Raw genomic sequence first — 14,161 nt, 5'->3', positions numbered from 1 at the left:
GTAATTGAATGTCACTAGGTAAGAGAACACGCGAAAAATAGAAATAGTTCGTACATTCCCTTGTTTTTATTCATTCTATACTTAACCAGCGGCTGCCAGGCAGGATACGCCCACATTTTGCAAGAGATGGATAGAGAACAAACTAAACAAAAAGCCATGTTTCTTAACATCAAGGGCCATAATTCAGGAAGGTACGATCAGATATGTGCGAATATCGACAGGAACCAAGATCTTTGGGTTATGAACATGCATTTCAATCTTCATTAAAATCGGATCAAAATTGTGACCTCTAGAGTGTCCACAGCCTTGATATACCAGATGTTTATACTATCTGCGTCGAGAGGCAGCCATTTTGTCTGGCAGTTTTCGTCCGATTTTCACCAACATTACGGTGTAGCGGTGATATATTCGAACGTTTTTGTAAATCTGATAATAATTGTGACCTCTGGAGGGACCACAAGCTAAAAACAAGATTTTTCGTACAATCATGGGCCTTAATTCAGGAAGTTACGATCCCATATGCGCAAATATCGAAAGGAACCAAGATCTTTGAATCATAAACATGCATTTTAAGTTTCATCAAAATTAGTGAAAATCGTGACCTCTAGACACTAGAGTGTCCACAAGCTAAAAACGTGATTTTCCCTACAATCAGGGGCCAAATTCCATGAAGTTATGGAGGCAAACCACCATTAATTTCCCCACTGACTTCAATGTTAATTCTGGCTTCTCGCCCACCTACAACTTTTCCTCAAATTTTCATTGGGCTGAATGCTTTTCACTGCAGACAGAGGAACAAATGGTCATGTCTTTGCACTAAAATTTGTATGAGGTTGACCACCAAAATTTTGAGATACACAAACTTGAAGAAGCATACTAAAAACATGTAACTTTTTTGCCGTACATATCACCGTAACCAACCTGATAACTCTGTTATCCTTCCGCCTCAAAATCATGAATAATTACCAAAACCTGGCAGAACATGTTAATTCAAACCCTCTTCGTCCATTCTAGGCCAAAAAATCAACAAAAACAGGCATGTAAAAGGAGAGAAAAGAGACAGGGAGTGAATTGCTATAAATAGACGAACTACAATTTGTGGGTGAAATTTAATGGTGGTCCGTCTCCTTATGGTCAGAAATGTAAGACTTTTGTAGAATTTTTTCTCTTTTAGCTAGTAGCATTATATTAATTAATATCTTTGGCTAAGTCGTACCTAATTCACCCAAGAATGAGTGACAGACTGGTATATAAAAAATGATTTATAATTTGGTAAACATTAGCTGGTTCCGTGGGAATAAGAATATCATGTTTAATACGTGATTGGAAAATTACGATTGCATCATTTGGCTTAATTGACCAATCTCTTTAATTATTTACATCATATTTGACCAATTAGATAATTTGTGAGCAGCTCGATTCCAGAAGGGAAAAGATGTAGCAATTTCTATCAACAGACTCGCCCCAGCAATGTGGCTGGATGGAGTTTGAGAGAACGACTTTAGTATTGTAATCTACTCTGCTTGTATCTATGTATCCAGCTATGGTATATAAAATGTAAAAACGAACTCTTGCATTGTTATTCCTGAGGATACGCAACGTGAAGGGGGAGCAAAAACAAGTGAAAATACTAGACGATCACAAGGCTACTAAGATATGTATTAAGAAAAGATGCATGGGTCATACGTAGGATGTGGCGACCGGTTTTTATTGTTGTCCGCTCTCCACTCTAACAGAGAGACCCGTGGTGCTACAGATCCAATATCGAACGGAACCGAGATCTTTGGGGATAGACCTATATTTTAAGTTTCGTCAAAATCGAATAATATGTGTGACCTGTAGAGTGTCCACAAACAAATTGTGGACGGACGGACAGGAGCGACGACAATATACGTCCTCATGAAAATGTTAGGGTATAAAAAGTTCAAATTGTATGTTCTTTTATTCAGTTGCAAATAGACAGTTGTTCAAATAGTACAAAACTATAACATTATATGTATAGGTAATTATTGCGGACACCCATCTGATTCCAGTATTCGTGATGTGATCACTTTATTGCATACTTAATTTTTGTACAAATATTTAGATATCGAGTTTTCCGATTTCATTTAAATGTAAAAATCTGTCCTGAAAAATCTTTTTGAAAACGGGTGCATATATATTAAACCTGAAATAGTTATTAAAATAACTGCGATTCAGCAATAAATAATGTTTAAACAAATTCTTTAATATAGCTAAAAACATGACAAGGCTGTTATTATTGTAGACAGATATTCCAATAAAAATATATATTGGCTCATGTATTTCCTTCCTCAAGGAAATCGTTTACAGAAACAAACAATACAAGGTCCCTAAATAAAAGAATTACCACAGACAAATCAATAGAAGTTAAACAGAGGAGAACTACTTCAACAATGTATTTATCATCCAATGTTGGCTAATGGTATATTAACTAGCATCTGTGTCTGGTCACCTATGATACACATTCTTCCCCATTTGTTTGAGAAAAGAATTTAATTTTTTTTAAAACCAGCGGCTGCCAGGCAGGATACGCCAACATTTTCGAGAGATGGATAGAGAACAAGCTAACAAGAAAGTGATTTTTCCTACAATCAAGGGCCATAATTCAGGAAATTACAATTCGATATGCGCATATATCGAAAGGAACTGAGATCTTTGTGTTATAAACTTACATTTCAAGTTTCAACAAAATCGGATAAAAATTGTGACCTCTATAGGGTCCACAACCTTGATATACCATATTTTTACGCTATTTGAGAACGAACGGCGGCCATTTTGTCTGTCAATTTTGGGGCAATTTTCACAAAATTCAAACTCAACTGTCCTTAGGGTGGAACGGTAATATAATAATACGGTTTTTTAAATCGGATAAAAATTATGACCTCTAATGGGTCCACAAGCTAAAAACATGATTTTTCGTACAATCAGGGGCCATAATTCAGGAAGTTACGGTCCGATATGGGCAAATATTGAAAGGAACCGAGATCTTTGGGTTATAAACTTATATTTCAAGTTTCAACAAAATCGGATAAAAATTGTGACCTCTATAGGGCCCACAACCTTGATATACCATATTTTTACGCTATTTGAGAATGAACGGCGGCCATTTTGTCTGTCAATTTAGGGCCGATTTTCATGAAATTCAAACTCAGTCGTCCTTAGGGTGTAACGGTGATATAATAATACGTTTTTTTAAATCGGATAAAAAATTATGACTTCTATAGGGTCCACAAGCTAAAAACGTGATTTTTCGTACAATCAGGGGTCATAAGTCAGGAAGTTACATCCGATATGCACGAATATCGAAAGGAACCGAGATCTTTGGGTTATAAACTTACATTTCAAGTTTCAACAAAATCGGATAAAAATTGTGACCCCTATAGGGTCCACAACCTTGATATACCATATTCTTACGCTATTTGGGAACGAATGGCGGCCATTTTGTCTGTCAATTTTGGGCCGATTTTCACGAAATTCGAACTCAGTCATCCTTAGTGTGTAACGGTGATATAATAGAACGTTTTTTTAAATCGGATAAAAATTATGACTTCTATAGGGTCCACAAGCTAAAAACGTGATTTTTCGTACAATCAGGGGCCATAATTCAGGAAGTTACGGTCCGATATGCACGAATATCGAAAAGAACCGAGATCTTTGGGTTATAAACTTACATTTCAAGTTTCAACAAAATCGGATAAAAATTGTGACCCCTATAGGGTCCACAACCTTGATATACCATATTCTTACACTATTTGGGAACAAGCTAAATACGTGATTTTTCGTACAAACAGGGGCCATAATCGATGAAGTTTCGATCCGATACATGCCAATATCGAAAGCAGCCGAGATCTTTTGGGGATAAACCTATATTTCAAGTTTCGTCGAAATCGGATAAGAATTGTGACCTGTAGAGAGTCCACAAACAATTGTGGACGGACGGACAGGGACGACGGCATAATACGTCCACATGAAAATGTGGGCGTATAAAAAAGACATGGAATGGGATAATTTGTTCTTTCAATACCATACTGCAGTGTTCAGACAACTCTTCATTTCCAGTGTCTTTTATAAATAACTTGGAGGATTCCTGGCTTCGCCTGGGGCCTAAATTCGCCCGGGGGGTGGTAGTCCATCGCCACCAGTCCTATGTTACGAGATACCCCTATACACCAATTTTCAGCCTCAGGACAGCCCTAGTGTAGCCGCCAACCCTGAACAGACAGACCGACAAACAAACGACAGTCACAAATATTAGTATATATGTCTTGTACTGAAAACTGCTTCCACAATTTTACTGGAATAAATTTTCAAATCATGCCCCTACCACACACCCGAAATAATTTTTCACTAAATTTTTAGTAAGGTATATTCTGATAGAGACAACTTTAAAACATTTGACTCTGATGTTTCAAACTATCAATAAAAATTGTTGAATGAAATGCATTTCGAAATGCTTTGCATGACAGTAGATTTTAAATCACCATCCATTATTGTAAGCTTTGTGTTATTGGAAAAATTGTTATGGAATGTTGTCTGGACACATGATATACAATAATTCTTAATAAAACAATTATTAAATCAATTCTGTTTAAAACAATTTATAACCTTAAAACAGAAATTCCCACTATATATATGTATATAAAGAAAGAGAGAAAATGAGTTATACGTCCACTCAGAACAACCTGAGCCATTTAGGGACAAATACATGGTAGATCTTTGTTTCAATAATTAGCATTTGATAGCTTTTTTTTTAGCAGTGGGGGGAAATTAAGGTTAGAAGGTTAGGTAGATGTACCTACTCCTTTGTCAGGTACAAGTCTGTGATTGAATCAACACTAACTGACTCAATGACAGATCTTATAATCTAAAGTGAACATGTCAGACCACTCTGTCACCCAATCCCCCTTATATGAATATAAGTATATTGTTATCACCCCTCTGTCTATACAGGAAGGTGCTTTTGGTGAGCCTATTTTCATTGCTTGGCATTATGTTGAATTTCTAAAACTATTTAATGGGAACAATTTTCTGTAAAAGCCAGAAGGCATCATTATTTTGTTTTTAACTATATAATGGGGACCATTTTCTGTAGAAGCCAGAAGGCATCATTATTTTGTTTTGATTTAAAATTTGATTTAATGGGGGTAACAATGCAATACCATAAACCGTGCACTATTTCGATTATTTTAATTGAACTTCATACAGATTAAAGATCCACAGTTGCTTTACTTTTAAACTTTCTAATTGCTCTTTCACTAGCTTTCACTCGGAAATGATTACCATATATAGTATATATAATACCACTGTCTTCTAAAGTAAAAATACTATTAAGTTTTGGTATGCCTGAAATATAACATCACAGAGAAATGAAATGAAATAAAATGGGGTTTAACGTCCTACTGTTTCTCTCCTATGCTGGGCTAATGAAGACGGGCATATGCCATACAGTGTGCTATGAGGGAAATTTTGCCCAGACAGCGGCACTATCGCCTACTCTTATATCGAATTCCAACTGCCAAGGGATCTTTTACGTGCATTCCAATGTATACACGGGACCTCGGTTTTCCGTGTCATACGAAGGACTAGACAGCTGTCCTTGTCAGGCCCTCCATCCTGCATCACTGACAAGGGGGAACCACGCCGGAAAATCTGGATGAACTTTCTCTGCCAATGCAGGGATCGAACACCCGACCTCCAGCCTTATCCACTCCTGAAGAAATTTTATGTTTATTTTGAGACTAACAAACTGATTAAATGTGCAATGGTGGACAACCACTGAATTACAGATATCATGGGGATCTTCTACATGCATTGTACACACAGGACCTACTTTACATTGTCTAGTGGAATCACCAGGATTTGAACCCTGGGTATTCTTGTAGTGAGGTAAGTGCCCTGACAAAATGATATAATATGAAAGAAGGAGTTACCCACGTGACCATTGCACAATATTTGTACAGTACCATGCTCTACAGGTAACATTTGTTTTGTGGGATTCATAGGACCAACTTGAGTCTTTATTTTGTAAAAAGAGAAGAATATTTCCTCTTATAAGATATTACTTGGAAGCAGGACAATAAAATTTAAAAGGAACTGATCAATGCAAACTAATTGCTATTGGGTGGAAACTCAAACCCAATGCACACAGGAACATGAATAGGTTATCAAACAATTTGTTAAATTAATAAAAATTACTACCTGCCTGTACTTACAACAAGACAGAAACTTACATTTGAGTTTATTTTCCTTGGTGATGAGTTTAAATGTATTTCTGGTTTCTTGTAGAACAATACCAGTAGTATGTATATATGATGGACATTTAGACTTTTTGACTGTTAATATGGCACCATGCACATCAGCTTTCAGTAATTTTTGTGCATCATTATTTAAACAGCCATCTGACTTATCTCTAAATATAAACAGTATATGGATGAAAAGCATATTTATTGGTTCATTTATGTTTTTGCATATGATGGAGTTTTCTGCACCAATTGGTCTAATGCAAACAGGCATAAAAGAGATAGTTTGTCAGGACTGTGGAGTTGAAGGCTACTTGTCCTTAAATTCCAACTATCAAGGGTTCTTTTGGGTACATGTTAACGTGTGAACAGGACTTTGTTTTCTTGTCCCATCTGAACAATTAGGCTCTGATCCTTGCTAGGCCCTTTGTCCTGTATTACTGAAACAGAGAAACTACACTGGAATATCCTGAGGAACTTTCTAAACCTACACAGGAACCAAATCAGGGACCTCCTGGTTAGTGAGCCAGTGACTTCCACACTGAGCCACCTTGGCTCCCTACACTATAAGATTGGTAGGGGCCACATTGACTGCCAGTAGTGAATTGGTGTATCTTAAATCTGTTATCATTTAGACATATCAACCAGATTTTAAAATCGTTTTCCATATATAGCCATGTATGTTGATCATATGACCCTACAATACCTGCACATTCAGTTATGTAGAGGAAATATGTCTTTTGGAATATTTATACAAGGCAGACAGACATTAATAAGCACCAATTGGAAATATATCAATGTTTACACATTTAAATACCGCACATTTCAGTCTGATAAGCATCGGAAAATAATACAAATACTTGTATATTGCTAGCACATATCGTTGGATGTAATTATTGGCAACAATGGTGCATTGATAGCTGATAGGCTTTTATCACTGAATGCCTTCATCACTATTGCTTTATGTAACTATGTACATACATGGATGACAAAATACAAATACACCAATGTTAATATAAATCCATAATGGTAAGTTTTAGTGTCACTAATTGTCATTTGATGGATTGTTAATCCCTTGCAAACTATAATATTGTCAAAGTTGAATTTCTTAAAGATACAATATCGGAGATTCGATAACGAGTTGGCAGTTCTCAATATAATAGTTAAAAACTACATAATGTAAAGGCAATTTGCTGAAAATTTCATTCAAATTGATCCACTATGAACCGAGAACTAAGCGATTGAAATTTCCGCCTAGCCTCAATCATCATTACTAAAGTCAGTACGATAAACAGCATAGTCTTGATTATCCATTTAATCGTTAAATCGTGAAGGAAAGTTATGCAGTAAATCGGCTCATAATCCACTAAAGATCGCAGGCTAGTGATGCCATCTAGAGTTGATTATGGTCTGGATAGGTTAATGTCTAATTAATAATTTAGATAACATTTCGGGCCTAAAGAAAGACATGCAATAGACAGATTTAGCTCTTGCATAATGTATGTTTAAAGGATGAGTCAATTCATTCCGTATTTACAAATATATGACAAATTGAAAATTTCCAGCATGGTTCCCACTTGTCAGTGATGCTGGATGGAAGGCATGACAACGACAGCTGTCTAGTCGTTCAGATGGGACGAAAAACCAAGGTCCTGTGTACACATTGGCGTGCATGTAAAAGATCCCTTGACAGTTGGAGTTTGATATAAGAGTAGGCTGTAGTGCCGCTGTCCGGGCAATACTTCCCTCATAGCACACTGTATAGCGTATGCCCGTCTTCTTTAGCCCAGTTCAGAGCAAAACAGTAGGACGTTAAACCCCATTTTATTTTATTTCATTTTTTTTTTATCTGAATCAAAACTGGCAGATCATCTACCGTTGATATTTTTTTTGTTTTCTTAATCAATTGTTAAATAATTAAATTGAGTACATTCTAGCAGGGATTAAGAATTGGAAAAATTGATTTTTTCCAAAAAATTCAAATGATGCACAGAGACTTTAATACAAATATATAAAAACATTTACTTTGGTCCACATAAAAGATCTTTAATATAATCTTTCCATAGATTGTGTAATGGTAAATACTTCTCATACCTGGTATAGAAAATAAAAATATTTGTATTAAACTACAACAGACACAACACTTCAACAAAATCATATTTCACTCTTCCAGTCTTGGTGATAAATAAAATTGCTCTTATCTCAATGTGAATTGTCCCCCTTGATCACATACAAGATAATCACAAAGATAGGTTGCCAGGCAATGAAACATACGCCCACAGCACCTATATCGTCCGGGCAGTCAACAAGAGTTGTCGCATATTTCTACTTTTTTCGGTAATGAAACATTAATAATACATTAAAATCTGATTAAGAGTAACAACTCATTAAGTAATTATCAGAAAACCATTAGAATTTGTTTGGTTTTTATAAAGTTCTGCCCCATGAAAACGTTTAGTATACAAAGCTTTTAACATCATGGATTTAGCTGTTCAAGTCATAAAGATTCATTGAAAATCAATATACTTGTTCGTCCACAAGATTTTTCAAAATGATCAAGGGCCATAACTCTGTCAGTAATTATCGGAAACACTGTGTATCAATCTGAAGTAAATCGGATATTAACTTTAGCCTCTAGAGCGTCCACAAGATTTTTCAAAGTGATCAAGGGCCATAACTCTGGCAGTAATTATCGAAAATCGCTGAAAATCAATAGGCTTCTTCGTCTCATGACCTTAAACACTGTGTATAAACTTAAAGTCAATCGGATATTAACTTTAGCCTATAGAGCGTCCACAAGCAATTGTGGACGCCGGATGGACGGGGGCGACAACAATATACGACCACATTTCAATGTGGGGGTATAAAAACTGTACAAGTGAAAGTGCTTTCCTTGGGTTAAAGCAAACAAACCCTAACATGAGAAATCTTAAACCCATAATTCAAAGAGGGTTGTGAATTAAAAACTGGTCACTTTGTGGTCTTACTTTTGATCTTCTTTCTTAATATCAAATATTTTAAGTTTTTTTCGTTCCATGTTTGTTAAAGTTTTCCTTTTCTTTCGTGGACCTAAATCAGGTTTTGCTTTTTTAGGCTGGCATTCCAGTACTTCTGATACAACTGAGAGATGTTCTAATGGTACATTTCGTTGCTTCTTCTTATCTGTATAAACAGTCTTTTGTAGAAATGTTTTCAAAAATCCATCTCTGACTTTCTGGAAATATATAAATTATGGAATCTATCTATGACTATTATATTTATTATAATTGTAGGATATGTGTATATTAGAGACAAAACACTTGTCATTGGCCAAGATTTTTCAGGCTTGGTTCAAAACTTCAAAACTTGTAAGAGAGAAAGTGAACAAGTAAAAGGTCAGTACTGTTAGTTCAAATGGGCACAGAAATGGAGCAATTACAGCAGAATCTGTTCACCAATTTTTTCTAACACCATATACCATACCTGAAGTAACCCAGATGTTCACTGAATGTTCATTAATTGAATTTATTAAAGATACTATAAAGAGTAGAAAATGTACAATTAAGTAGATTTCATTATTGAATACAGGAATCCCAAAAGGTGTTTTTTGGCTGAGGTTAAGCCAATTTAAATGAGAAAACAATCTGATTAAAACACAGATCCTGTTTCGTTTCATTTCTTATAGTTCAAAATAATGTTTTACTTGTCGTTACTACACTAGGATCTGGAAGAGTTGTTATATAACCTGTGTTCTGGATGATGTGAGGAATTAGCCAATGAAACAGTCTGTTACGGCGAGTTTTTGGCGTGAGGTGCACGGAACTGTGGGTAACCCACTAGAAACATCAACGCTGATTGGTTAATCAAATGTCGGAGACCATCGAAAGTATAAAAAAATGAAACGAAATATAGATCTGTATATTATCAGATTGATGAGAAAATGAACTACAACACATTTATAAATGATTTGGGACTGTCTATTATCTAAAAATGCCTGATTTTTTTCTTGAAAATCGGTAATTAGATAGCCTATATGAATGTCCAGGCTGTAAATGATTATTATTTATTATATAATTTTGCCATACTGCCATACCTTTATTCCTAATTTATTACTAGCAGATTGTAATGATGAAGGTAAACCAGAATATAAAGCTTCTGAAAAATTAATATGATATGCAATGAAAATACAGCACTTTATAAATGGATGAATGTATGGTAACTCTTGTTTGAGAGTTATATTTTAATCTTGCAATTCTGAATGCAACAATATAGATAGCAACAATAATATTGGGAATACAATGTGGCTTTTATTCATACTATAGAGTTGTAAATTATAATATCATAGTGACTATGACTTTAATTTTTTGTGAGAGAGAGAGAGAGAGAAGAGAGAAATGGGGTTTAACATCCACTCGAAATAAACTAGTTCATATCGGGACTAACAGATGGTTCAATTTTATTTCAATAATTCACTTGCGCATAGGGATCTTTAGCAGTGGGAGGAAACTGGAGGACCCGGAGAAAATCCACAAGGTTGGACAGGCGACCCTACTCCTTGTCATGTACAACCGGGGAATCGAAACCCCGCCAGTTGACTCAATGACAGACCTTATGATACAGCGCGCATGTGCTAACCATTCGTCCATCCAATCCAACCCCCCTTAATAATTGTATGTAGTATTCATACTATATTGTTGTAAATTATAATATCATTGTGACAAACACTTTAATTGTATGTAATATTCATACCCGGTCATAGCTTACACACAGTCACAGACAATATCTTTTTTGACATCATATTAAAGGGGAAAATACATTATAATTGAGTTTGGGCTTCCTTTTAAATGTAGACTATATACATATATTACTACATTACCTCTATTTGATTTAAGTTCCATTTCAAACTTGATAATTACAATCTGGAAATGAAAATTATTATATGTATTGGTCTTCAGAAATTATTATACATGTATTTAGCTTTACCAATTATATTACAGTTAGGATCTTTATCAATTAGTTTACATGTATAGTTATTATAAAATAAAAAAAAAGGTACAGCAAACAATTAAGAGAATGCAAATAATTTCTATAACGTTTGAAGCCAAAATAAAACGCAGATATCTTTAAAATATTGGTAGATATTTCCTTCTGTGCTGCTTTATATCAAGCAAGTGTGAATGTCTGATTTTGTCATAAAATGCAATAAAATATTTTTAACCACAATAATATATTTGGCACAATTAAGGAACATTCAATTAACAAAACATGTTAGTAATGTTGATAGTTGACTGGTCGTTTAAAGATAATAGGCCTTGGTAAAAAGGTAATTGGTGAAAATACACACAGGAAATATGGTGTGCTACATGATTATATAAATGTGAAGTCTCAATCTACAACTACTAGAAGTGCTAGATATTGTGACATTGTTTATTTAAATTTAGCGTTCTCACTATAATAGTTAAAAACTAGATAATGTAAAGGGAATTTGCTGAAAATTTCAGTCAAATTGATCCACTATGAACCGAGAATTAAGCGATTGAAATTTCGGCATGGCCTCGATCATCATTACTAAAGTCTGTCAATAAAAAACATAATCTCGATCATCCATTTCATGATTAAATTATGAATGGAAGTCGAGAAGCAAATGTTCCTATTATTAATTAGAACAGGTTTCGCTTTAGTTTTTATATTTGACGCTGACATTTATTACTTTAAATCTTCCTAGCGCTAAAACAGAAAATGTGACCTTTTAACCTCTGGGGTCACAAAGAACAAAGGTGAATTTAGCAAGTTTACATTTTTATTGAAAGTGTGATTACTTTCGATCATTTTCAGCTTATTTTCATGATACAAGAATGACCGCGCATTCACTTTCAGTGCAAATGAACCCATTTGACCTTTGACCCCGAATATCTCGAAAACGCCCCAACGGCAGACTGATTACCACTCGGCATCATATTCTACGCAAAATTTTACTCTAGAAAAGTTGGGTCTGGTTTTGTGCCCATTTGATGGACACCCCCCCGCGCTGGGCCTCCAGACTATACGTATTACCCAATAATCAACTAATTTGCACAGGAGCCCCTTTTAAATAAGACAAATTAGATTGATATTATTTCAAAACCATAATTAATCTTAAAACTAATCGTTGATTTAATTTCCGTACAAGAAATGGAATTAAACAACTACAAATATATGAATTCCGAATAAGAATCAATTTAGAATACCAAAATGCGAATTATAATACATTTTGGTCTAAACTGTGTGTGATAAATCGTAAATCAATGCAAGGTGGACACTGCATGCTTTCTTTTAACGTTGGGTTATTTGAGGCGCCAGGTAGTCTGAACATCTGAAGGTAACAGTGTCGAAATAGTGGCTACGTGCAATTTTATTCTTTGATCTGTTCCATCACGGGCAATCCTGAGAAACCAACATGCATGAAAATAACTATATTACAAGTTGAAAGTTTTGCTATGGTGTCGAGAATTGGTGTGGATTTGGAAAATAAGCTAAAGCGTATGCAAAGGAAGAAGTTGGACACTATTCATGATAAAATTGCATTGACATAATTGGTATTAATGTATAAATGAAAAATTAAAAATTCATGTAATACCAGTTTTTAAATTTGTGGGATGAAAGGACCCGATATAAGTAGGATGAAAGGACCTGCTCCCTGTATAACTACCGGTAGTTTAACAAGGGACCTTATAATACATGTATTGGTGTCAGTCATTATTACATATGTGATAGAACTGGTTAAATACATTCCAAATATAATTTTAACACAAAGATCATTGCTACGGGAGATGTGTAACAAGCACGTGAAGAAACGGGAAATGACGCCAAACTTGACAAACACAAGTTATCATTCTTTACAACTGACTGAAGTAACGTGCGATAACAGACAAACGATTGAATTTCATTTCACTGATAATTCCGTTGAAGTTGAAAAGTTATTATATGGGACGGTGAGAGGGTATCTCACAATTCAAAAATAGAATTGGCTGTCACTAGATAAGGGAAAACGAGAAAAATAGAAAAATCCTGTGCATTCCCCCCTTTTTATTCATTCTGTTCTTAATAAAAACATGGTAATGCACAGACTTTTTCTAATTTGTTCATTATCTTTTATCTACTGACAGCCAATTCTATTTTTGAATTGTCAGATATCCTCTCACCGTCTCATATAATAACTTTTCATCTTCAACTGAAATATCAGTGAAATGAAATTCGATCGCATGTCTGTTATCGCTCGTTAATTCAATCAGTTATATAGAAGGATAACTCGTGTTTGTCATGTTTGGCATCACTTCCTGTTTCTTCACGTGCTTGTTACACATCTTCCGTAGCAATGATCTCTGTATTAAAATTATATTTGGGATGTATTTAACCAGTTCTATCACATATTTTATAATGACTGACACCAATATTGTCCTTTAACGTCATTCAACCCTGTGAGATTTAACATCTAATTTTAATGTAATTTACTAATTAAAATTCAGGAGCGACAAAGAATCTCCAGTCTTTGTCTTGCAATTCTAATCATTAATAAAGAATAATTACATAGAATTGTGTCCTGCTTAAGAGAATGTATTAGAAGTTTCACGTGTTTGTGTTTTTATTTTCCTCGTTAACCCGCTTAACCAGTCGTAATCAAAAACACTAAATGATATAAGAGACAAAAGTCTGGTAAAGCAAATCTAATGTTTTATAGTTCCTATTGGTCATTTTGATATTTCCGGTAGAGGAGTAAACTTCCGCTCTAAGAAAATCACATGACAAGGGGTTGTTTATTGGAAAAAAAGTGTAGAAAAGCTTATTAGAAATTGAAGAAATCAGACTGAAGCGTTTCATGACAATTCCATGATAATGCCAGGTCCGGATGGAGATTCTGTGCGCACTACAGGGGGCCAAGTTGA

General features: G+C 34.9%; 1 protein-coding gene across 1 annotated transcript; it reads right to left on the bottom strand.

Annotated features, from left to right (window-relative positions):
- Nucleotides 1-1,927: 1,927 nt before the first annotated feature.
- On the bottom strand, nt 1,928-13,892 carry LOC126815807 (ribonuclease P protein subunit p29). The gene is made up of 7 exons (XM_050541766.2): nt 13,806-13,892; nt 11,116-11,158; nt 10,333-10,394; nt 9,248-9,474; nt 8,286-8,354; nt 6,252-6,430; nt 1,928-5,364 (listed from the first exon to the last, which is right to left on the bottom strand). Exons 2-7 carry the CDS (start codon nt 11,135-11,137, stop codon nt 5,228-5,230), a joined length of 696 nt encoding a protein of 231 aa, XP_050397723.1. The 5' UTR covers nt 11,138-11,158; nt 13,806-13,892; the 3' UTR covers nt 1,928-5,227.
- Between the last annotated feature and the right edge of the window lie 269 nt (nt 13,893-14,161).

Source organism: Patella vulgata, chromosome 3 (genome assembly GCF_932274485.2).
Source record: "Patella vulgata chromosome 3, xgPatVulg1.2, whole genome shotgun sequence".
NCBI lineage: Eukaryota > Metazoa > Mollusca > Gastropoda > Patellidae > Patella > Patella vulgata.
This window is presented reverse-complemented; position numbering and strand designations above follow the sequence as displayed.